This window comes from Populus nigra, chromosome 10 (genome assembly GCF_951802175.1).
Source record: "Populus nigra chromosome 10, ddPopNigr1.1, whole genome shotgun sequence".
Classification (NCBI taxonomy): Eukaryota; Viridiplantae; Streptophyta; class Magnoliopsida; order Malpighiales; family Salicaceae; genus Populus; species Populus nigra.
The window spans coordinates 10,598,490-10,623,471 of NC_084861.1; the positions used below are offsets into that span (position 1 = coordinate 10,598,490).

General features: G+C 34.9%; 4 protein-coding genes across 6 annotated transcripts; 1 reads left to right on the forward strand and 3 right to left on the reverse strand.

Annotated features, from left to right (window-relative positions):
- Positions 1-260: 260 nt before the first annotated feature.
- Positions 261-3,472, forward strand: LOC133706052 (protein KINESIN LIGHT CHAIN-RELATED 2-like). 2 transcript variants are annotated; one of them, XM_062131571.1, is made up of 3 exons: positions 261-544; positions 752-2,811; positions 2,970-3,472. In XM_062131571.1, the coding sequence occupies exons 2-3, from the start codon at positions 779-781 to the stop codon at positions 3,181-3,183; spliced, it is 2,247 nt and encodes a 748-aa protein (XP_061987555.1). In that variant the 5' UTR covers positions 261-544; positions 752-778; the 3' UTR covers positions 3,184-3,472. The 2 variants fall into 2 exon arrangements, with proteins under 2 accessions (XP_061987555.1, XP_061987554.1); XM_062131570.1 differs by having other exon boundaries at positions 755-2,811.
- Positions 3,473-8,181: 4,709 nt separating this feature from the next.
- Positions 8,182-10,696, reverse strand: LOC133704116 (protein KTI12 homolog). The gene is made up of 2 exons (XM_062128869.1): positions 10,541-10,696; positions 8,182-9,481 (listed from the first exon to the last, which is right to left on the reverse strand). The coding sequence occupies exon 2, from the start codon at positions 9,443-9,445 to the stop codon at positions 8,537-8,539; it is 909 nt and encodes a 302-aa protein (XP_061984853.1). The 5' UTR covers positions 9,446-9,481; positions 10,541-10,696; the 3' UTR covers positions 8,182-8,536.
- Positions 10,697-13,920: 3,224 nt separating this feature from the next.
- LOC133704897 (uncharacterized) lies at positions 13,921-16,712 on the reverse strand. The gene has a single exon (XM_062129953.1). It carries the CDS (start codon positions 15,802-15,804, stop codon positions 14,275-14,277), a length of 1,530 nt encoding a protein of 509 aa, XP_061985937.1. The 5' UTR covers positions 15,805-16,712; the 3' UTR covers positions 13,921-14,274.
- Positions 16,713-20,355: 3,643 nt separating this feature from the next.
- On the reverse strand, positions 20,356-23,759 carry LOC133706042 (uncharacterized). Of its 2 annotated transcripts, none has more exons than XM_062131555.1 (3): positions 23,089-23,759; positions 22,239-22,389; positions 20,356-22,115 (listed from the first exon to the last, which is right to left on the reverse strand). In XM_062131555.1, the coding sequence occupies exons 2-3, from the start codon at positions 22,381-22,383 to the stop codon at positions 20,614-20,616; spliced, it is 1,647 nt and encodes a 548-aa protein (XP_061987539.1). In that variant the 5' UTR covers positions 22,384-22,389; positions 23,089-23,759; the 3' UTR covers positions 20,356-20,613. The 2 variants fall into 2 exon arrangements, with proteins under 2 accessions (XP_061987539.1, XP_061987538.1); XM_062131554.1 differs by having other exon boundaries at positions 20,356-22,118.
- Between the last annotated feature and the right edge of the window lie 1,223 nt (positions 23,760-24,982).

A 24,982-nucleotide genomic window follows, 5' to 3' on the forward strand; every position in this document is an offset into this window, starting at 1 on the left:
TGTGTTTCTTCCGTGACAGTCAAAAACTTGCTACTGCATGACTCACCCTAATCTCGACACCATAACTCAATCTAGAAACTATCTTAGGAACTATAAGCAAATTAGTATTAATTGCTTTTTTGCAAATTAATTATCGATACATGTTTCCACTTCACGACAGTAGAGAGAGAAGAGAGGGTGGGAGAGGAGTCGCCGTCCTCGTGGCTTCCACATTGCACCTCTCTGCGCCTCCACGCCTACATATGCATATGCGTGTATTATTTACATCTTCAGGCCTTGCTTGTTTTACTACAAATTCCTATATTTTTTGCCCCTGCCCGTGTCTCCAAATGTCACCTTCTTCATCTTCAGCCTCATGTGTGTATAAATATAGGCGAACAGAGAAGAAGAAAAAATCAATGATATAGCCTAGCTCTAGCTCTAGCTCTATTGTCTATTGTCTGTTACAGCCAGAGCAGAGAACTTTCAGAAAAAGAGAGAGACAAGGTAGAAAGTTTTTCTTCATCAGTATTTACTACAAAAAAGAATAACAGTGATCAGTAAGGTATGTAGTACGACTCATTTCTTATCTCTTATCATATGAAGAAATATTATGTCAATTTGTGTCAGTTTATCTTTCAAATTTCTCTTATCTTCTGATGGTTTGTTGTTGATATTTTGTTTTGAGACATGCAAACACATTAGTATATTTATGTACATTCTGAACATGCTCTAATTCCTAACAACCTTTTTCTTTCATTGATTATTATAGCAGAGTTTGATCGATCCCTGAAGTGAAATGCCGGGACTAGCCATGGATGTTTTAAATGGAGGTGAATATAGAAGAGGAGATGATGATACAATTGGAGACTGCATGTCTTACAAGGGTAGCGACTGTAGCCACCGGATGATCAGGTCTCCAAGAAGCACATTAAGCCCTCACAGTCCATGCAGTGACTCCATTGATCTAGCCATTCATGGCATCGTTGACACCTCCATCGACCATCTGTATCACAATGTCTATAGGATGCAATGCTCTGATCCTTCTCCCTCCAGGGCTAGTTTTCTGTCATATGGTGAGGAATCGAGGATTGATTCGGAATTGCGCCATCTTGTTGGAGATATTGAAGAAACAGAGATAACCAAAGAGGTGACAATATCGGAGAATATAGAAGGGGATTGTGTTGCTGGCTTCACAGCTTCCAATGACGATTATAATGGGTCTACTGACCAAAAAAAGGCTAAAAGCCAAGCTGCAAGCCTTAAGAAGCAGCTTTTCCGCATGGAATCAGAATCTGGTGCATCTGCAAGATGGAATCCTAAGAGCAGATCTTCTCACGAGAAGCCTCCGACCGATAGGCAGATGTTGGACAAGAAAATAAGAAGACCAAATGCAGTTTTTGCAGTGAAGAAGCAGGGAAGTTTCGCTTCTGTTCGAGAAAAGTTCCGGAATGGAATTGATCAGCATCTTCTGCAGACTGCGGGATTAGATAACCCCGACCTTGGACCATTCTTGCTTAAACTAACAAGGGATATGATATCTTCCGGTGAAAGTCCGCAAAAAACCCTTGAATTTTCTCTTCGAGCAACGAAATCATTTGAGGTATGTGCAAATGGAAAACCCAATTTAGAGCACGTTATGTCTTTGCATGTTTTAGCAGCAATATACTGCAGCTTAGGCCAATATAATGAGGCAATTCCTGTTCTAGAGCGCTCTATTGAGATTCCAGTAATAGAAGATGGTCCAAATCATGCACTGGCTAAGTTTGCTGGTTGCATGCAATTGGGTGATACTTACGCAATGCTTGGCCAGAATGAGAATTCAACACTGTGTTATTCAGCTGGTCTCGAAATCCAAAGGCAAGTCTTGGGAGAAACAGATCCTCGAGTTGGTGAGACATGCCGATATGTAGCTGAGGCTCACGTTCAAGCATTGCAATTTGATGATGCTGAGAAGCTTTGTCAGATAGCACTTGACATCCATGGGGAGAAAGGTGGCCCAGCCGCAACTCTTGAAGAAGCAGCAGATAGAAGGCTTATGGGCATTATCTGTGAAGCAAAAGGAAATTATGAATCTGCTCTTGAGCATTATGTTTTAGCAAGCATGGCCATGGCAGCAAATGGCCAGGACATGGATGTGGCTTCCATTGATTGCAGCATTGGAGATGCATATTTATCTTTGGCACGCTATGATGAGGCTATCTTCACTTATCAGAAAGCGCTTACTGTCTTCAAGTCAAGTAAAGGAGAGAATCACCCAGCAGTTGCTTCCGTTTTTGTACGTTTGGCTGACTTGTATAACAAAATAGGGAGGTTCAGGGATTCTAAATCCTACTGTGAAAACGCACTTAGGATTTACGAAAAGCCACGTCCTGCAGGGGGGGTCTGGCCTTCAGAAGAAATTATAGCCAGTGGTTTTATTGACGTTTCTGCTTTATATCAGTCCATGAACGAGTATGATCGGGCACTCAAATTACTCAAGAAGGCTTTAAAGATCTACGGTACTGATGCTCCGGGTCAGCAAAACACAGTCGCAGGAATTGAAGCCCAGATGGGGGTCATTTATTATATGATGGGGAATTATGCTGATTCTTACAGAACTTTCAAGAGTGCCATAGCAAAATTTCGAGCAAGTGGAGAGAGAAAATCTGCCTTGTTTGGGATTGCTTTGAACCAAATGGGTCTAGCCTGCGTGCAGTGTTACGCAATAAACGAGGCTGCAGATCTGTTCAAAGAAGCAAGAAGCATCTTGGAGAAGGAATATGGACCCCATCATCCAGACACTTTGGGGGTTTATAGCAACCTAGCAGGCACCTATGATGCAATGGGCAGGTACTCTTCTTTTTCCTTTCTTTTCTCAACTCTGTAGGATCCTGCTACATTAAACTGATTGAGCATACAGATAATTATATACTATGTCCTTCACTTCTAGTTGAATTCAGGTATATATAAGGCTTCTTGTGCATTCCGAATTTGTAATTAATGGACAGGTTGGATGATGCCATCGAAATTCTGGACTATGTGGTTGGCATGAGGGAGGAAAAGCTAGGAACAGCAAATCCTGATGTGGATGACGAGAAGCAACGGTTAGTGGAGTTATTGAAAGAAGCAGGCAGGGTTCGGAACAGGAAATCCAAATCACTAGTAACCCTCCTTGATGCAAATTTTCAGATTATTATGGACGATGATCTTGAGGTCTCGTAATTACCATGATAATCCATGATGAATGTAAGAACGAATTTTCTCAGGTGCAGGATTAGGCGGTTTGGTCTTGCTTGCTGTATTAGGTTCCTGTCTGGACTATGGAGAATGAAATAAATCGAAATAGCAATTACAGGGTAAGAGATCGGTTTCAAGCTTTTTTCTCATAGATAATACCATTTATTTGTGATTGGCAAAAAGGTGTAGCATTCGAATCCTGCACTTCCCTTGTCGCAATCTCCTTTGTATGCCTTAGTTTTCAGGAAATAAATGTTGAGACATCATTTTCTTCTGCTGTTGTACCAAACTTCTCATTAGAATGCTTTTAGTTGCCTCTACCGTTTGTACAATATTTATTTTTCAGTTATTTTTGTATTTTACAAAAAAATACTATTAAAAAAATTTAAATTTTTTTCTCTGTTAAAATTTTTTTTGAATTTTCAGATGATTTGATGGTATCAAAAATAAATTTTAAAAAATAAAAAATATATTATTTTAATATATTTTAAAAAACAAATACTACTACCATACCAAATATTATCAGTACTTCTGTCAAAGCCTAGTTTGTGTCGGGTATAACTTTCGAAATCAGAACATTAACTATGCATAGGGCAAGGATGAGATTATGTTGAGCAACAAATAGGCCTCTCGCTCCTCGATAAAATCAAAATACACTTCCTATATATAAAAACAAAAAAAAAACTTTTTTTTTCTAGGCAAAAAAAAAATATATATATATATATAGAGAGAGAGAGAGAGAGAGAGTTAACTAATTATATCAATTAATAGTCTCTGTAGATCACATACGCTGGTTTTGGCTGCCAGCTTTGCCGCCATGTCTGCCATGACAAATCTTATGGGAAAACATTTCAATGGGCGGGGAAAGAGGATGGTAGAATGATGGGCGAAGTAGCACGTGCACGAATACGGGATACGAATACGAAACAGTATAGATATGATGATATGGCAATTTTTAAAAATATTGATTTATTGATTTTTTTAATTCTTCTATATAATATATAAAATCTTATTTTAAAGTAAACAGAAATAAACACCAGCATAGTGATTTATATGTAAAAATATATGAAATTATAATAATAGAAAATTAGAAATCATGGTTTTTATACGATTATTAAAAAAAAATTGGATGTCTAAAAATTAAATTATTTTAAAAATAATTTCACTGAAAAGATGAATCATAATTTCATTTTTTTTCTCTTTCAAATTTTTAGTGATGTTCATCTTTCTTTTAATTTGTTATCTGTGAAAAACATAATTTGTTTTTTAACCTGGATGTGATGATGTCACGTCTTGTTGTAAAATTTATATGAAAAATTATGTTGCTTATGTTTTTATTTTAAATAACTTGCGCATAGCATGACCATATCACTAATCATAGTATTTCATTAATTTTTATTACTGTAAAAATTTATAAATTAAAAATAATTAATTAAAATGTTGAAGTAAGGTTATGTTTATTTAAATACTAAACATAGGTTTATGCTATGTCGCAGTCAATATTTTTTTCTTAAAAAAATGATGTTTAGATACCGCATGAGCATTTTAAATAAAGAAAAAAAATCAATTACTCAAGTTATAGCCTCAATTGAGTTTAATAAGTTGTTTTCTAAAAAAATATATATGATAAAAAAACAAAAAAACGATGGTATATGGACTGTTTTTTATAATAAAAAAATAATCATGATAGTTTGTAAATATAACATTTGGAAGAACAAAAATGAATAAAACATTAAAAAAAATAGTTTGAATCAACCCGGGTTAGCATGATAGATGTATAACCTGGGTAGTAAGAGAGAGTCAATCGCGATTAACCCAACAAACCCACGATTGAAGTCATAATATCAAGATAACCCAATAAAAAAATAAAGAAAATCGATGAGCTAATTTTTAAAAAAACACATGATGTCGAACGATGAAATTAAAAAAAAAATAATGTCAATTCACATTGATTTTTCAAATTCATGACTCAGGTTATTAGATTAAAAGCATTGTACATAGGGAAACTGTGAAATTTAATTATCAACAAATCAAAAGTTAAAGGATAAAGTTAAAAAAAATAAAAGAATCCAAAATATAAAACATCAACTAAAAAAATCATGATAAAAATAAGCAAAAAAAAAAATTGAGGTCACCTACAAATTTCAACAAAAGAAAAATAATTTTAGCAAAATAAAAAAAATTAAAAAAAAAGAACCAAGTTGAAAAAAATAATATATCATAAATTTGGATTAAGGGTTGAGATTAAAAACTAATAAAAAATACACAAAAAATTAAAAAAATTAAAAGAATAAAAACTAAGGTGAAAAAAACTACACATATCAAATTAAAATTGAATGATTAAATTGCAAAAAAAATCAAGATTTTATAAATATTTGGGAAAAAAATTAGAAATTAAAATAAAATAAATAAAATATAAAAAAATAAATTAAAAGGTTGTTTTGAAAATTTAAAGAATTAAAAACATAAAAGAAAAAAGAAAAAGGGACCACAAGTGCTAAATTAAACATCTTTTACAAACACGTGTTGGTTGGGAATAGAGGGGTCGTCTAAACAATTCAAACACTGTCTTTTAACAGTTGAATGATATTGTACGTATCGCTCAAACACGATAACCAATATTTATGCGTTGTTGCCTAAAATACAAGCATTCATAATTTTTTTAATAATATTTATCAAACAGTAAAGCATATATGTGCCACCAAACCCACTTAATAATATATATAAAAAAAATAGTAAAATGACAAAAGCAACCTTGAACCAAAGTTAATTTTTTTTTACTCCAAGGACAATCCAGTAAATTCACCATACATTTAAAAAAATGAAAAGGCAAAAATATGCTTCTATATGCCGTCTCTAGATATCTTGGCTCAGGCATAATTTTATATTTTTACTGTTTAAAAAAATATAAAAAAATCCTCTTATCATTATCAGTTAGGCAAAATATTATTGTCATCAAAGGTAAAATCATTTTTTAAATATTACAATCCATAATATCATTGAATCTATAGTTACAGTAATTGGCATTGGGAATTTCACCCTTCCCAGTTTATTTTGTTATTTGGGTGTTTTTTTTTAAATCATGAAACTTAAAAATATATTTAGGTCTACATTTTTAGAAGAAAACTACAAATTTAATACCAAAATGTATTATAGCTGAATCCCCACATATATTATCGTCTTCCTATGCATACGTCGTCGATTACTAGTATGTGATTTCTATTTTTGAATTTAGACAGAGTCTCACCTCTCTATAAGCAGGGGGAGGCGTGGTGACTCGGCATTTCCTCGCTAGGTGAATACTGAATAAGGTTTTTCAATTAATTTTAAATTAATTTTTTATTATTATTTTGATGCACTAATATTAAAAATAAATTTAAAAACTATAAAATATATTATTTTAATATATTTTCAAATAAATCATATTTTAAAAAATAAACTAACACATATTAAAAGTATTTTTAATTAAAGATTTACACGGGGAGAAAAAAAAAACTACCATGTTGGCTCTTTATCTATTGATTTCGAGTCTCCAAAGGGATTAGCTGATATGCCAAAATGCCTTTTGTCAAAATAAAGAGTCATTCCTATATGTTTTTTTTTTTAGAAAAGTCATAAAATTAAAGGAAAACAATTAACTACTTTTTATCTTTAAACTTCCCCTTTCTCTTTAATCATTTTATGTAAAATATAATAGTATTTGCTCTCTAAAGATCACCGATTCGAGTCTTACAAAATTTATGATTATTAGAGGCTTACATGGTCGTTAACTTCAGGGCCCGTGAAATTAATCGAAGTGTACACAAACTAGTCCGGACACCTATATTAATAAAATTTTTTACAAAATAGCATGTTAAAATGACCTTTTCCATTGAAATACCACATAAAAAATAATAACACTATCTAAAATGCTACAATGATTATTTTACTCTTTCAAAAGGTTCTTGCAATTGGACATATCTTAGCCCCCTCTCTAAATACAAATCAGATAAGAATGAGACAAATAAATCCAAATATGAATTTATTTAATATTATTTTTTATAGTATCTCCATGTCTTCCATCCGAAACGTTGTGTCCAGCACTTGCCTAATACGGGCATGGAGGCATTTTTGAAGTATACATGCTTCCAAAGTTTGAGGGCAAAAAACTATTCCAAGTTATCTTGTATTTTGAATCAAATTGAATTTATTTCCTAAACTTTAATATTTTTATTTAATTACCTCAAACTATTTTTTAATAAAAAAATATATTATTTTGTTAATTTTAACACATGTCATAAAAATAAGATATTTTAAAATAAAAAAAATGAAAGGATGAAAACCTAGACGGAGAGTATTATTATTATTATTATTATTATTATTATATTAAAAATAGTTCACGTGGTGTTTGATATTATAGTCGTAATTTCTTTTTAAAGTGATTTTTTGTTCGGAAATATATTAAAATAATATATTTTTATTTTTATTAAATTTATTTTTAATATAAAAATGATAAAAAAACCCATAAAAAATTAAAAATTTTAAAAACATGGTGCCACTGCAAAAACAAAAATCTAGTTTGACGAAAAGCTCAGGGTAATTTTGGATTATTTAGCTAGAAATACATGATATTTAGTCCCTGTTTTGAGTTTATCCTGTCCTCTCAGCGAAGTAATCAATGATGGAAATTTCTCACATGGAAATGGAAATGTGAAATGGCATGCAGTGCAGCATCTAATGGCCATATCTGCATATTAGGCTACAAGATAAAGAAGCCTATGCTGCTTGGTTGCTTGTTCAGAATAACAAATGCCTCGAGTTTTACTCATCCAATTCGCACGTTACCTTTCATAGTTCTAGAACCATAAAACAAATTTCTGTCGTCTTCAACACAAAAGTGCTGAAAATTTTCCAATTTCCACCTACAAAGCCCTTCGTTTATTGATATTGTGTTTTTTGAGCAATCATTTACAAAGACAGTCGATTACTTGCTTAAGACAGGAATACAAACTTGCACCTTAAGATAAGATTCAACAGGGACCAGCCGGTTGAGAGACTTTCTTGATCCAACAGCGCTACAACTCAAAACGCAGCACGAGAAAAAGGAAAATACAAGATCCAATGGTACACTGCTGCGTTATTAACGAAATATTGCTCAGATTTCAATGATACAAATAAGTTAAAAAATGCCACCATTCAGAGACAAATCCCCTACAGTGGCACTACTTGCCCATATTTGTCGGTACAAAAACTTGAACATCCAACACTAATTCAAAATGTAATTCTTATAGCTTCACTTGCACCATAGCCACTAGCAGTAGCAGATGAATGGGCATAGCATAATCCTCGTATTCCTTCTTCAAGTAGTTCCCAATTCCCTGTTCAAGTAATCAACAAACATCCTTTTTGCGCTCTCTGCATCCGAAGGAGGGGGAGGTCCACTTAAGCTTGTCTGACCTGTCAACTTGATGAATGTCCGACGCAGTCTCCGTAACTCTGGTAGCCCAACTGATCTTGACATATTAAGAGTTGGTAAACCCTGGCCAAGAGAAATTCCATTTAGAGGTCCTCCGATTGACTGGGATTGTGCTTCTACAATGACATTGGTAACCTCTTGTGTTGCCCTGTCCAGCTCATATAGAGAATTTGCCTCCGAAAATCGTGTACTTTGTGTAGCAATTGTTGGATGTAAAATTTTAACATCCCGAGTTTTTGAGTCCACTTTTTTTGTTAAGTATGAAACAGCATCTACAATGGCAGCTGAAGATTTCTGAATACCATCTTTATATGGCGATAACTCAAACAGAGGAGAATCCCATCGATTTCTTCTATCTGGCCTCTCAAACCTTCTTGCCAGGTCCTCAAAGATAGTATCATCATATGTAGCTTCACACTTGTCCATACGTTGTTCATTCCATTTTTTACATTGAGTTTCTTCGACATCACAAAACAACACACTGTATCTTATTCCTGCAGAACGAGCCAAACACCATAGCTCATACCTGTAACCCTTGATGCTGTTCAAAGAATCCACTATAATTATATTGTCTTTTGATACAGATCTATCAACTTCAGACCGGAGCGCTCCTCTTAAATTCTTCTCTGCAGTCATGTTGGCATAACTTTGATTACGATCAAGATGAAAAGAAGCTTCATCAATTATTCTAATGGTTGAGTTAGATTCTGATTCTTTGAGAGCTTCAGCTAGGAAAAATGCAGCTGTGGACTTCCCACTGCATGGCTGGCCACAGATTACAACCAAAGCCATTCCAAGGAAATTTCAAACTCCTTCAGAAAACACCGCCTGAAATACATGGAAAATGCATCAACGATGATCCACCTTTACTTGTGTATGCAGTTTCTTGATTGTGTACTTATCCCCCTTTTCGCTTGCATTCACAAAAGCATGCGTGATATTCACAGAATAGATTTGGAATAAATAGAGAGATTCCACACAGATAATTTGTTGCATGATCATCCTCGGTCACAATTAAAGAATAATAGCACATGCCAATCTTCAAAATGTTTATTGTGGATGTCAGTTGAAACTTTTGGTATAGACAACATTGGATCAAAGTACTAAAAAAATAATGGAAGTGGTGATGGTAACATTGTAACAGGCACATAAAAAGGAGGTGTGTTTTAATTATTTTCACACTGTATAGATTACAGAAAAAGAGAAGAAAGGAATCTTTCCGTGTTTGTTGATTATATTTGTCTCCTGCTCTTTTGCAGAAATTGACACAAGCACACCATCTTGATATCACATCCTTCCCGGAATTTTGAAGTTAACACCATCAATTTTATATCATGTAAGGAGTTGGCTGTTCCATTACAGCAGAAGTAATCGTACAGGATCATGATGGAATGAGTTATTGCAAAAGGAAAGGACACGTTTGTACATTGAAATACGGTTCTACTATTTATAAGCAAAAAATAATACCAGAAGCAACCAGTTGCTCAAACTAATACCCGATTGGGCAGAAGGACCAAGATACCAAGAAATACATAGAATACATAAGACATGAAGACAAACAACACACGAAGAAACCCATCAAATAACCATGCCACAGATTCACAAGACAGTAGATGAAAAAATAAAATAAAAAATAAAAACAGATTTGTATCAATACATCAACAAACACAAAGACAACTAGAAACCTAACACTCCAATTATACAAAAAAAAAAGAAACACGTTTTTCTATCGTTGCATCTGATTAATTAATTTAGGAGAATCAAATTGAGGGCTGTGCGGGAGATACTACAAAGTAACCAGATAAAAATTATGAAGAGTTAAAAAGGACAAAATAAAGATCACTGAACTTGAGTAAAATCTATTTTAACGTAATTACTGAAAGTTACCTTGATAGGCAGCAGCGGCAGCAGATTGCGTGAACTTAGCTGCCTAGCAGCAGCAGCAGGAGCAGCGGGAGGAGGAGGACAGAGAGAGGCGGACAGAAAAAAGGAAGTAAAGACCCGCTACGAGTTAATGGATTTTCAAGTGATGTGTGTCAGTGCGTGTCTAGGTCAGACCAGGCCCAATAATCCCACTAAACCCAGCCCGCAGTAACTTTTCAATTAAAGTTGGAATCCCAAATAAATAACAAACAGCACAAGTGATTCGGATGTGATATTTATTATTGTTTTAGTTGTTATTTTTTAAAATAAATATTAATTTTTTCAAGAGAAAATTTTATTTTTGAAATTAGACTCCTATTTAATTTTACTTTACCAGCGGCCCAGGCCTGTTCCAGCCACTTGGGCACAAGCGACTGGCATTCCAAGTGGCAGGAATTTTCTAGCCGAAGTTCTGCTAAAACTTGGTGTTGCCTCGGTCCGGCTACTCTACCTGGCCCGCCTTCTATGTATTTCTACAGGCCCATATAAACTTTTCACGTGCCATGCAAACATAGTTTTGACGTCTTTTTCTATGCTTTTTCCGTGTTACTTTTTTTAGCCAATCGCATATCGTCACTAATATTTTTCACTGATAAGGAGCACGATACGATAATAATAGCATGATACATTAACGTTACTGGTCAGATCAAACCAGCTTTTCCAGCGATGATATGATATCTTCTACATGAAGAAATCCCAAGCCGCGGTGTATAAACGCACCCAGGCAAGCGAAGCTGAAAAGAGACCGAGAGATCCCATAACACAATCCAAAGAGTAATTTCTAGCGAGGCAAGAAAAGTCAGCCTAAAATGCTAAAACTATGAAAGCCATTATTACATTTCTAGCCGTGGTGTATAAAGCCATTGATTTTCAACTTTTAAGTATCATCTCGCCTGGGTGTCTTCTATCAAACCAGCCCAGTGTCAAAGGTGATTGTTATGCTATTATTACATATTGTAAACTCGAAATTCCGAACGCGACCGATTCATGGGCTGGGCTGTTCTGGGCTGGGCTGGTTTCAGAACTTGCACTGCCACTAGTTTGAGTCCAGAGATGAAGAGTCAAAATAAAATAAAATAAAAATAAAAATTTAGCTTTTCTTACTTGATTTTACAGTTTTAAAAGGATAACCAAATGAAGTTCTAGAATAGTTTTTTTGTTCTACGGAAAAGCTAAAAACATTAAAATAAAGTTATTTCTTTAATCTTTGCGACTTCTCTCAATGTTTTTCTAAAAAAATAAAACTAAAACCATTAGTATTAAATATATTAAAATACAAATGAATTGTTAAAATAATTGTTTCCCATTGAAATACACCACGTAAAAATAATTATATTTATATTATTTTAAAAAACTATATCGACAAATGCCCTGAGTAATTTTTTCAAGTTGCTATAATTGGCCCTTGACCTTGATTCCCTCAATGCCACCTGACTATCCTGCCACGTGTCACGAGCAAACAAATGAGCTGACGTGGTGTTTATTTTTCTCATCTCAATTGATTCTTTGACCGCACTTGTTGGCTGCTGCAAGTCCATGGGTTCTAGAAAGTGGTCCTCTCACACCGGTCCAATGGGAGAAAATTGACACCGGCAGTCTCGCGGAGATTTTCTTTATAGAGCAATACACTGTGCTGTCCTCTAAAGACTGCCCAGATCCACTAGCACAACCCCTTCTATTAAATCCATGTTACAATTATATAACTTGATGGGTTTTCCAAGATAAAGATAATATTTTATTTTATTTTATTTATTTACTGCTAGTATTTAAAAGGATTTTCATATCACAATTGACGTGCTGGTTCGTGGAGCGAAACGAAAACGTTTTATAGTACCAGGTTAATTCATAACCTCCATAAGGCAATTCATTTGTATTCGGAGAGATTGTTGTACAATTCACCAATCCATTTATAGATTGGGAGTGGAAATATGACGTGGATAAAAAGCTTCACGGTCCCACACGATGAAGTGTGATACTGCAAGTTATCTTGTCTATACTGTTTTACCAACGTTGTACTAGTTTGTGGATGAGGTGACATCATCGAACCAAATAAACCGCTATGCTCAATTTACATCTCCACGACACTACACGCAACGAAAATGTAAAAGTTTTTTTTATTTTATTTTTTATTTAAAAAAAACAACAACTCGAGTCCAGATTCCAGAATATGGCGATGAATATAGACAAAAGGCGAAGGGTGATATGGATTCGGAGGAGCCATGGAGAAAACAACAATATCAAGGGTGGTGTCTCTGGGAGAATTTTTGTTTTTATTTTTGAGTATTTTTCTAAAGTCTTTTTAATTTGAAAAATTAATGAATGAATTCTATTTTTAGTGGGTTTTAATGATTTTAATATATTGATGTTATTTATTTTTATTTTAATATATTTTTAAATAAAATGTTATTTTGAAAAGCAATATATATATACCGTAATCTCAAACAAATAAACACTATGAGGTTATTGTTGTCTCAATGCTAGGTGACCATACAACCAACTTGAACCACAATTTATCTTCAATGATAAAAAAAAAATCTTGATTCTTCACGATTCCACGAAAATAAATCTTCAAAGGCAAGAGCAGTGTTCCAACCACTCCATATATCCCCATTTCAACGTGGATGAGGGGCCGAATGAGTGAAACAGCTAGTCACTGAGAATATCAGATATCCTGTAAATAATGCTTGACCAAGAAAACAGCAGCGTTCCTTTTTTTGCACCTTTTTTTTTTTTATCAAGGAAGCGTGATTTAGTGTTTAAACCGCATTCAATTCATTATTGAAGAGAGAAAACTACTTGGTGGCTGGTGCTAGGAGAGACCTTTTTTTTTATTATTCCTTTTTGTTCCATGGAGAGAGAGGGAGGGAGACTCTAATATGAGATCTGTAGGTAGAAGAAAAGGCGAATTGCAGAAGAAAACATGGGCGTGATATGAAGCTCGAGGCACGTCGGCACCTTGTGATGTTTCGTGATAACTTACGTTGTACCCAGATAGGCATAATTGTACAAAATATACATGTAGACGCGAAAGTGAAAACACGGTCCTAGAGCAAGTAAAGTGAAAAGGAAACTTCTCTTCCAAATAGCACTTTATATTTTAGTGTCTCTCCCCTCCCCATAAAGCAAGGCAGGAGGTGCGTGACTCTTTAACAGTGCATAAAACTCAAAAAGACATGAACATTAAAAATTGATTCTGGTTGACGATTAAGTTCAGATGGCAATGGATTTTGCTCGCCGATAGAGCATACAGTAGGGGATTTCAAAACAGTTGTATGTTCTGTTCAAGGCTTCCATTTCCATAGAATTCAAGAACCCATGAAAATTCATGGAAGAATAACAGAAAAGAAAGAAATGTAGGATCCAAATACTATACATCGCACGTTTTCCAAAACAAAAGGACTTGTGAATTTAAAATTTGTAACGAGATAAATTGCTGGGATAAACAAATGAGATATCAAAAGAAGCTCTTAAGAAAGAGAAAAAAAAAAAAAAAAACCCAACAAAGTGAAAACACATGCTTCTTACATCTTCACAAGCAACGAATGGAATAGCTACCTTAGCAAGACATCCTTGAATCTGAAGCAAAAGCATTCACCTTGTCTGTACACTCTAGCAGTCACTAGCATCTTCATCAAAAACCACGAGCAAAAAGTTTCTCCTTTGGAGATCTGACTGACCTACTTGCAGAAACTCATGAATTACCACGGTCCTAACCCATCTGACTCTTCCTCCATGGAGACAGGAAGATTAAGATCGATTAGCCCCCGCGTGGATATCTCAGGCACATCTTGCTCAATCACCACAGGTCTAACCCTGGCCGCTCCAATAAAATGGGACCTCTTATGACCACCCAAAGCTTGACCTGATCGGAAAACCTTGGGACAGAAAGGACATTCGTGTACTTTCTCTATTTTCAACCCCAATTTTTTCTCTGCTTTTCCAGAAGAATTCTTCTCAATTGGAGTTTTTCCACTTCTAGATTGAATCATCTTACTACTATTAGCAATTGGATTAGGGACATAGTCAGTATCTACGCTGTTCTCCCCACTCTCATATATTGAATCACTGCAGCCATTAATCCTGTTATGGCTGGTTCTGCGTCCCCCGAGAGAAACACATTTGCTGCCCCTGTTTCGAACACTGCTGCTAAGATATTCGCAAGACTCATTCTTGAATCCCTTTTGCGAATCCATCAAAGCTCTATCACCTTGATTATATACATCATCCACGATGAAATCCTTCCCCAATTGAGTTCTAATATGCCTTGACATGCTTAATCTTTTCCCTGATTCAGCATCCAGCTCATCATCATAACTAAACATAGAATCCACTTCTTGCTTCTTGAATTCACCATTCCTAGCAAACCCATGAACAGAAACATCTGATTCAACCTTCTTGGGACCGTTCCTAAAGTACCCGGAATCAGAATTCTCAGACTGATCATTCTCAGCAGAATTTACCCCCCTTTGCGTTGCCTTCTTCATCTCCAGTGACTCGATACCGCTGGACACGAAATTAATACCGTCATTTACATTAATCCTCATTTTCATAGATGATGATTTACCCTCTAAAACCACGGAATTGTTATCTGAAGAATCTGCGACTGAACTAAAACAACCTTTAAAACCAGAATCCTTGGACAACATCATCAAAGATTTAGCCACTTCCTCTTGTTCTTGCTCTATATCAGAAGTAGAAGATAAAGAAGCAGTATTTGTCAAAGATAATGAAGAAGTGTAAACATCAATAGCCTTGTACCTCATTCTTTTGGATCTCCTTGGCTCAATCGGATCAGTTGTCTCACTATCTGACTGCTTGTCCATGATGATTCCTTTCAACTTCATAGTAGCCCCCGACTGGTCTTGAAAGAAGTTCTTAGAGTGACAAGCCATGTGACCACAAAGTGCTTTCAGTGATTGAAACCCCTTACCACATTCTTTACACAGCTTTTCTGGCAGTGAAGTAGTATTGCTGGAATCCGCCACAAACCTGGTTGTTTTCTTAGGATTCTCTCTAAGAGCATAACCAAACTGACCACCAGCTTCAGACACAGAGATTTGCTCACTTTTGTTTTCTGTCGTGCTCATCTTAACCTTAGCATCTTCATCAGTTGAGCAAGTTCCATTAGCATTCAAATGGATCCTAATATGACCACCCAAGGACTTGCCACAGGGATATCTTTTGTTGCAATACTTGCAAACAAAGTTGTTCTTTTGATTGGTTTCCATTGATTGATCTAACCAAATTAACACGGTAAGAAGAACAAAATCAACAGCACAAATGTTACCTCGATCGCTGCATTTCAAGAAAGATAGGCACCCATTTGGTGAAAAAACGGAACCAGGACGGAGTCAAGCCCAGATCAGGTAGCAGAGAGAACAGATCACGAAGTTTGCTGCTTTGGCACTGATGATTGATCTAGAGAATCGAAAAGAGTGGAGAGATGTGACGGTCTTGTTAAAGTACAAAGATCAGACCCACTAAAAGAAAAGGCCATACAAATCCCCTTTCTCAAGTACACACATTAGACCTCTATAGAGAATTTAATGGGGGTGTTTTAATGCCAAACAAAAATCAAAGCTCTAATGAAGAAATATGAGTCGAAAATGATGGGCGATGAGCAAGCTTTCTCCATGTTTAAGAACAATCAAAGCACAACACAACCATGGCTCTTTCTCTTTTCTCTCTCTAAAATAGAGATACTCTAGCCCCCCCCTCTCTCTTATTTGTTTTTGTGATATTGTTGGAGGAGAATTCCATGCATGGAAGCAAAAATATTGAATAGGGAAGAAAAGATAGGCAGCACGTGTACTCGAGTGAGAACCTTTCTGTGTGGAGATTGAACGGCCAAGATTTACTGGGATTTTGAGGATCCCAAGGAATGAGGGTTTTAGTAGATACTACATTAACAACCAGCAACACCCTGACTGCACAGCCACAGCAGCATCGGACTCTTTTATATCCCTTGTTTTGTCTCTGCTATATAAGCTCATACAAGTGAAGGGTCAGAGTCTCTCCAACCGTTACCATATTGCTCTTCCTTCAGCTTCCCTTATTTATTTTTTACCCTTTTCATATCATATGCAAATGCAGCTACAATTTCTTTTTATTGATATGAAAATTCTTCAAATCCTTTTACGCGTACTCTCCTAGCTTCCTCCCTTTTCTCTTTTTTTCTAATCCAATCTAATCTCGTGCTAAGAATTCGGAGCTTCTTCCTTCAAAATAATGTAGTTGCATCGTATAGGCATCCATGGACCGCTTGTCCCACTAACCTAACCTCTACTTTCCAGGATCATTTATGCTTGAAATATCCCACTTCTTAAGGGAAAATGCATCGGTAACAAGTGGGGTATTGGATTTTCATATCCATCATCTAATATAGGACACATCTGCAACACCCATTTGAAGGCAGCTAAAAAATCGAAAATCCACTCCTGCTGTTTATTTGCCCATCTCTATTTCTTTGGCAATTCCAAGATTTCACCATTCATTCATGTTTAGTACTATTGTTCTTCTTTTCTCTTTTTTCAATGACTAAGAAAGAGGAAAAGCTACTCATTCGATTCCCGTGATTACTTCACAAATTACCTTGCGTTATGAAAGGCCTGCCTGGTTCATTGCCTGAACATGACTAGGGCCTAGATAATTTCATGGGATTTTATAATTTAAGTCATTTTCCTGCCCATCAAAATAGAGATGTTTCTTGATATACCTATGGGGATGGTTGCTTTGATCAAGTCAAACCATCTTGGTAACGATCTTCTTGTCATGTGCACGAAGATCATTGTTTTTTTTCACCTTTTGATGTAATGCATCTTCCTTAGCTGGTCCCGTCCCTTTCGGGGATTTAAATTGACCCGGTCGTTTCGCTTCTTTTTTTTTTATCCCATAGCCAAGAAATTATTTGAGGAAACAAATTTTAGCAGCTCAGGATATTGATGTTGATAACTTCTATCTACCACCAGAAACGTGTTAAAAATTTTCACAGTAACGCTCCCAAGATGACATCATAGTCAGAGCAAAAAGAAATAAGTATTTTATGTTTTGAGCAAAAAAGAAAAAAAAGAAAAAAGAAAGCAAGTAAAGAAGGAGGGTCCCTTGAGTTAAATTGCAGGCAACGTGATACCACCAGTTGGAGATTGAACTTACTCCACTGGAATAGTTGTATAACTAGTCTTTTGACCCGCATTTGCCTGCGGGTTCAACTGTTTTTTTTTTTAAACACAAAAATAATGCCAAGATTGCAGGAATTGCTTTTTAAAGTATCATTAAACCTGATGAACAATAATAATGTCATTTGGATTTTTTTTAAAAAAATTATAAAAAACTCTTTAAAAACAAATCAAACTAAATTATTCCTACATAAACCAAAACAAAAAATATCATAAATATCAAAATAAATTAAATACTTGAAAAAGATTTCAGTATCCTGCTTTTTTAAAAGAAAAACCAATGATAACATATTTGATCGACTTGAGCTTCATGATCTAACATGTTAAGCCCATAATTCGAGTTTAGAAATCCAATGAGTTTAATTAATTTTTTTTAAAAAAATATTTTCCCTAATCAAAGGATAAAAAAACAGAAAACAAATTATTTTAAAAAAATCTAAAAGGATAAACCGGAAGAAAACAAATTAAATGAACAAAATATCTAAAAACTGATTTTTTTAAAAAAAAACTTTGATTTTGTGTTTTACTAAAGCAACTCCGGTCAACCCATGTCAACCTTCTACATTCACGACTTAGATCACGAGACCGTGACAATCATGTACAAATCAATCTCAGAACAAAAATTATGAAGTCAATTTTCAAAATAAACCAAATGCTTTAAAAAAAATCAATCTAACATATTTTAAAAAATATATTCGAACAAAACAATATTGGATTGACACGGACATTGTGTATTAACCCATTAAACTTGCGATCATAGTTATGGTCTTAACTGGATTTAATGATTTTTTTTAATTAAATTGACCTTTTACCTAAATATAAAATAACAAAATTAAAAAAGAAGAAGCCTGAAAGGCGCCTAGTGTACCCAGGTCTTATAAATAAAGGGTCCGAACGCATGGGCCTTTCAACCTAACCCACATGTTCGGGCCTGTATTTTTATATTTTTATTTTTTAAAGAGGTGAAGAACCTATTACCACCTTTATTTTTTTTAAAAAAAAAATAGTTGTTTGCAAAATTCAGTGATCGAAGGGTTCTTGGAAAATCAAGGCTTTGATTTTTTTTTATTAAAAAACTATTTTTCAACCATAACACCTACAAAACACCCCAAATATTTAGATAAACTTATTCAACTTTAAACAATCCCAAATACAAGTCAAAAACTCAAAATAAAACCAATCCTAAAAATCTTCCAACGGGAAGATTTACCTTCTCATAAAAAGTAGAAGTAAACAAGTACTTTATATCTCTTCATTGAAATGTAACAACTCTCTCTTCCCCTCAACAAAAAATATTAAAAATGAGAGAAATAAAATTTAATATTAAAATTAAATTTTTAACAACTAAAAAGACCAATTACTTATTAATTATAAAAAAAGAGGTTAAACTAAACTTTTCATATGAAATTCAAAATTAGAATCTTTCTTCTCCTTTTTTTTTTTCTCTCACTTTGGTTTTATATCTTTGCGCCTTTTCCCCTCATTGTAAATGGAAATTATTGTCTTGTAATATTCACTAAAAAAGCAATAAAGAGAACAAAATTTATTTTTATTGGAGTTGACCCACAAGTTTAAAACTTGAAAATTTCGCCGCCGTTAGAAGCCTTCACTTTAAACATAAACAAGAGAACCACTGATAGCATTATTAATTCATAGCTTATGAGTCTATGACTGCAGTTTGATGGATAAAGATGCCTCCTCAAAGCGGTGTTTATTTGTGCGACTGGATTGTCTTTTTTTATTTTTAAAATATTTTAATATGTTGATATAAAAATAATTATTTTAATATATTTCAATATAAAAAGCAAATTTTAAAAACATTTATAGTAAAAAAATCGCTCTAAATTGTTTGTGGTCATACGTCACCAACTCTGTACACTGTCCCACTCTTGGTTGTTTTTTGGCCTGTTTTGGTGATTTCCCTTGGCATCATCCATTCCAAATTCTTCAACATAATGAACGTGCAAAGAAAATGGACCCCTCGTACCCTAATCTCCCAGGCTTCATTGCGCTCACAGGAGGAGCACATGAGCGGTCGCACGAAACCGGCAGACTGATTTCTGGCAGCTGATTATACTATGATTGATGGATAACATAATATAAACGGAATAATGATGAAGGTGAGAGGTCCAGGTCGACTATAACTGAGGCTGAAGTTCAAATGACGTGCTGAATCATTTTTGTAAAGTATAACGCAGTTGTTAACCGGATTTGATTTGCAGCTTTGCCGTCTTTATTGTGCCAACCTGAAGTCTTGGACCCTATGATTTACGCCTCGTTTGCTAGTCCTTGCAAAATCAAAACGAGCTGGACAATGATTCCAGGACTGCTGCGCCGAGGCTAGGACAACTGGGCAAGGAACCCAAATGACTTTCAGTGCCTTGCTCAAACAAGCTCAAGCAGTCTAGCACTTTAACCATGACTGAAAATATGACGAATTAAAGTCTGAGTCCTTTCCGGTAACTGGCTCAGGTCGAGGATCATATAAGTTGTTGCGGGTGCGATACAAGGTTTAATGGGTTAGAATGGCTTCAGCCCCACTTACAAAATAGGATACAGTTCATCAATAAGTTAGAGTTGTAAGTCCTACAAAGCGGAAGGATGTAATGACTAATGTGATCCATTAATCACAACGATTCCATTGAGAAAGGTTGATTATGAATGTACATTGAGCAAGACCAAAAACAAAAAAAATTTCCTTCTTTTTTCAATTTCTTCTTATACCCTATTTGGGGGAAAACTCTTACCTTCTAGAAAGTAAGAACCTTGAAAAACATTCTTACAAAGAAAGACACCAGGATCCTGGTCTCTGCAGTGAATGCACATTTTGTACGCTAAAATGCCAGGAAACTGAGGGAGGCACTAGCTGATGCCATTGGCATCTCTTGTCTGGTTGTCACAGGTTCCTTGTCCGAAAATCTCTTCAATGATGTTACTTGTAGGAAGAAGATCAACACCCCTGATTGGACTAAAGTAACGGGCATCCCAATCTTTAGCATCACAGAGGTCCAACAAGTATACCCGATCCTCATCATCACCACATCCATCTACTTTACTGGGCAAGCATTTGCTATAGTCACTTCTATTTACATGCAGAGCAGCCCTGGTGTCAACTAGACCACAAGAGTCAACTTTATCAGCTTGGAACTCAAAAGACATGCAAGAGTCATCTTGAACAATGAAATCCACCCCATCTTGACCAGCATTATCGTCCATATGCTTAACAGCAGGATCGATACTGTTCATATCAAGTGTTTCTGAGGCATAATCTATCCCAGAATCTTCTCCTCTGGTGTCTCCACTACCATCTCCCACCTCATCAGAAGCACCACCAGCATCATCATCACTGTCATCATTGATGTCATCTTCAAGAATTTCACTGTCATCATTGATGTCATCTTCAAGAATATCGCCTCCCAGTTCTGCATGATCATATTGATCAACAGGGGACTCGAGATCAGAATCTGCATCTTCTTCTAAAACTTGAATATAGGAGCCTCTATTGATCCGAGGCAATTCATCGTCATCACTGTCAATGTCCAGCAGGTTAGATCTATTCTGAGCAGCTCGCTTCCGAAGCATAAAGACATTGAAGTAATAGCTGACAATTTCCTTTGTGGTTCTATAAGGAAACACTTGTGCCAAGTGCTTCCAAAAATTCTGGCCCAAGGACTCTGGCCTGGAATAAACAACTTCATGGAAAACCCGTTCCTCTTCCTTGGCCCATTTACAAGACACCTCCTCTCCCATGTCATAAAACCCCAAGTTTACAAAATTTTCATGCCCAGTAGATTTTAATAATTCTTCCCGCGCTTCCAGTATGTGCTGCCGCACACATCTGACAGAGCCTTCATCCAGGCACTCACAATCAATTCTGCCACAAGCAGCCTCATACCTAGTGGACAGACATGGTTTTGTATCCGGCATTGGAATGATACAAGTTCCCACCAACTTCTCTTCATTATCATTATAAATGTGATGGTCTGATTCAGACAACGAGGAACCATTTGTATTGAATGAGTCTGCTAGCTTATCCTTCTTCATATGCCTGTCCCACAATGGAATGCTGGCTTGGTGATTTGGTCCAAGAGGAACTTGTTTCCTAGGAAATTCATCCAAATAGGATGAGTAGACATCTGCCAGAGGTATGGATGTTTTCTGTGGAAACTCAGCCTCAAAATATTCAGAAGAAAGAGAAGAGTAAGCTGCTGGCCAGGACCCAAAATCTTCATCACTGGAACTGCTGGTGACTAACGACAAAGGACCACTGGAGTCAGAATCTTTAGCAAAATTTGAAACTTCAATTAAGTCATTCTCAAATGTCTCATGCCACTGAATTTTGAAAAAGTTGCTCCCATAGCCATCTGCTTTACATGAAAAGAAATATATAACCAAATCAACCAACATATTATTTCAAAAGGTGAAGAAAACACCATATTTACAGTTGTAGACAAACAAGAAGTGAAGTTCAAGGCCACAATTTTTACCTGCAACATCAGGTTTCTTAGGCACATTACAATGTGCACCAGTTTCTGACAATTGAGTCAACTTATTGCAACATTCCACCTGTCTTGCCTGCTTAAAAGGAAGATCCTGAAACTCTTCATCATCAAAAGGCCGTTTAAATCCCATTTAAGCCTGAAATACAAAGAGCAAAAGGTTAAAGAAAAATTCAAGCGAAAGGGGGATGAAGCAATAATTCCTTAGCTAGGAGTCCACAAAATTGAACCAAGCACAACTTCCCATATGCACGAGGATCCAGCACCGAACTCCCTTAAAAAACTCAATGGCACAATCGAGAATCGTAGGAAATAAATAACAAGCAAATCACCAGCAAACATGCAAGCGTATACTATCAACATAGACATGCAGAAGGACATTTGTCCACGAGTAGTTACATAATCAATACAGGATTGCTAAACAGCTTAGTAAGGGACAGCGGTAAAAATCAGGTACCATTTATATCAGCTTAGCTTTGCAGCATCCAATTACTCAAAAGCATAACTTAAGAACCTCTGAAATATTACTTTCTGAAATTTACTAGCAGGGACATGAACGAAATTATCAGACCCGACACAAGCATGCAAATGTAACTGTAACCATAGACAGCAGGAGCCTCATGAAAACCGTCCACACACAGACACATAGCAGCCACTGCTAGCATTGTCTTCAACAAACAAAACCAGCATAGACACAGTTAGCGTTACGTTCAGTTAAGACAAGGCACACGTACACGAACGGTGGTACAAAAAAAGATGGGAAAACTCATCAACACACAACTCTCCAACAACATAAAGTGAAGTATTTTGAAACAGTTGCTAATTAACAGTAATTTACCTTTACAATAAGTTGTATTCAAACTTCAAAGCAGAATAGGGAAAATTGATCGTAAACGACACTTATTATAAACCAAAGATGATTTATTGATGCGTGGAGACGAACCCCTAACTCAATTTCACCGAATAGAGAGTCCAAAAAAAATTGGGAAAAACCCTAACCCTAGATTTTGAGATCACCAATAAAACCGGCAAATTACGGGCAAAACAAGGAAGATACAGAGACCCAGTAACGAAACGAGCAAAACCCCTAAACTTATTAACAGATTCGAGCAAACCGGAAATAGATCGAAGACTTCGAAATCCTAAACCCAAACGTAATTACAACAATCAACAAAATTGGACTTAAATTTTATGGGGAAATTACTTTAGAGACGAAACCGATATGAAAAACATAAAGGATCGAGAGATTAGAGGTCCAGATGAGAAACCCTAACCCTAGAAAATTTTAAAATAACGGCTGGTATTAAAAAAGGTACCGATCGAAAGAGGATGACGCGAATTGAAAGAATTGAAGGTTGGATCTAAGTGGTAAGAAATAATTTGAGAAAAATCGGAGATCGATTTTTGGATTTAATTACGTTAAAGAGACGATGAAAAAAGAGGATTTTTTAAGGTACGTGAGTCCCGTACACGACGCGGTCCGATATGCTAACCCGGTTAAATTTGATCATGAGCTGGATCCTAATATAAGCTAGACCGGTCCGGAAGTAGCGAAATTACATCAAGGTCCTTTCATAGCCTGGATTCATTTTATTGTTTTCAACGTCGAGTTATATGGTTGGTCTGGCTTAATTTTCTCTCTTCTCCATTAAAATCAAAATTTGAAATTCTCCTTGATTTGATTTTTTTGAGGAGTAAATCTTGAATTGGCATAAGCCTTTTTTTCCCTTCATTTATTTTTTTATTTTTTTATTTTTATCAGTGTTTCGTTTTTAATAATCGAAAATATAGTGGGAATAGAATTCCAATTCCATTCCAAATAAAGTACAAATTTAAATTGAAGTTATTAATTTTATATTTTCTAATTCAATCTATTAACTATATGATGAAGCAATATATCTCACCGAAGATAAAATCTCTCATTTTCTTTTTTTAAAAAAAAGATTAGTAATATCTCACGTAAGATAAAATCACCCGATTTTTTTTATAAAAAAATATACCTGTTTTATATGAAATTAGTTGCGTGCGGTGCCTTTTGCTTTCGATTTTAATTGTTAGATTGTTTGTAAATAAGTTTTTCTCTGTAGGAAATAAGTAAATTCTATTTTTATTTGACCATGTCAGCACTCTGTAGTTTATATATACACGCACACCATGACGTCATCTACCGATTGTTTCTCTTTTTTTTCAAACCGTCTACAAGAAAAATGGTAACGTTTTCGATATATATATATATATATATATATATATATATATATATATATATATATATATGGGATTTGTTTTTCAAATCAAATTACTTATTTCATACTTTTACTTAAAATGGTTTAATTAAAAGATACAATATATTTTAAATCTTAAGATTTAAAAAATATATAAAAAATAACTAGTAGTATTTTATGAGTTGTTTTTTAATATTTATTTTAAAAAAATACACAAAGATTAGTATAAAAGAGAATAAAATCACATAAAAAATAATAAAAATATTTTTACTTAGGATTTATCTTCATGCTCATATCTATTTAATTTTTTAAAGCGTGAACTAGAAAATACACATGATAAACCATTTATTTATCGAGCACTTGTTATTCGTTATTTATTGAGCACCGTAAAATTATTAAACTTAAATAATATATATATTTTTTATTTTTATATTTAACAAAATATATGTTATGCTCATCTTCATTTAAGCTTGCAATATGGAACTTCGTTTTTTTAAAAAAGCAAGTATG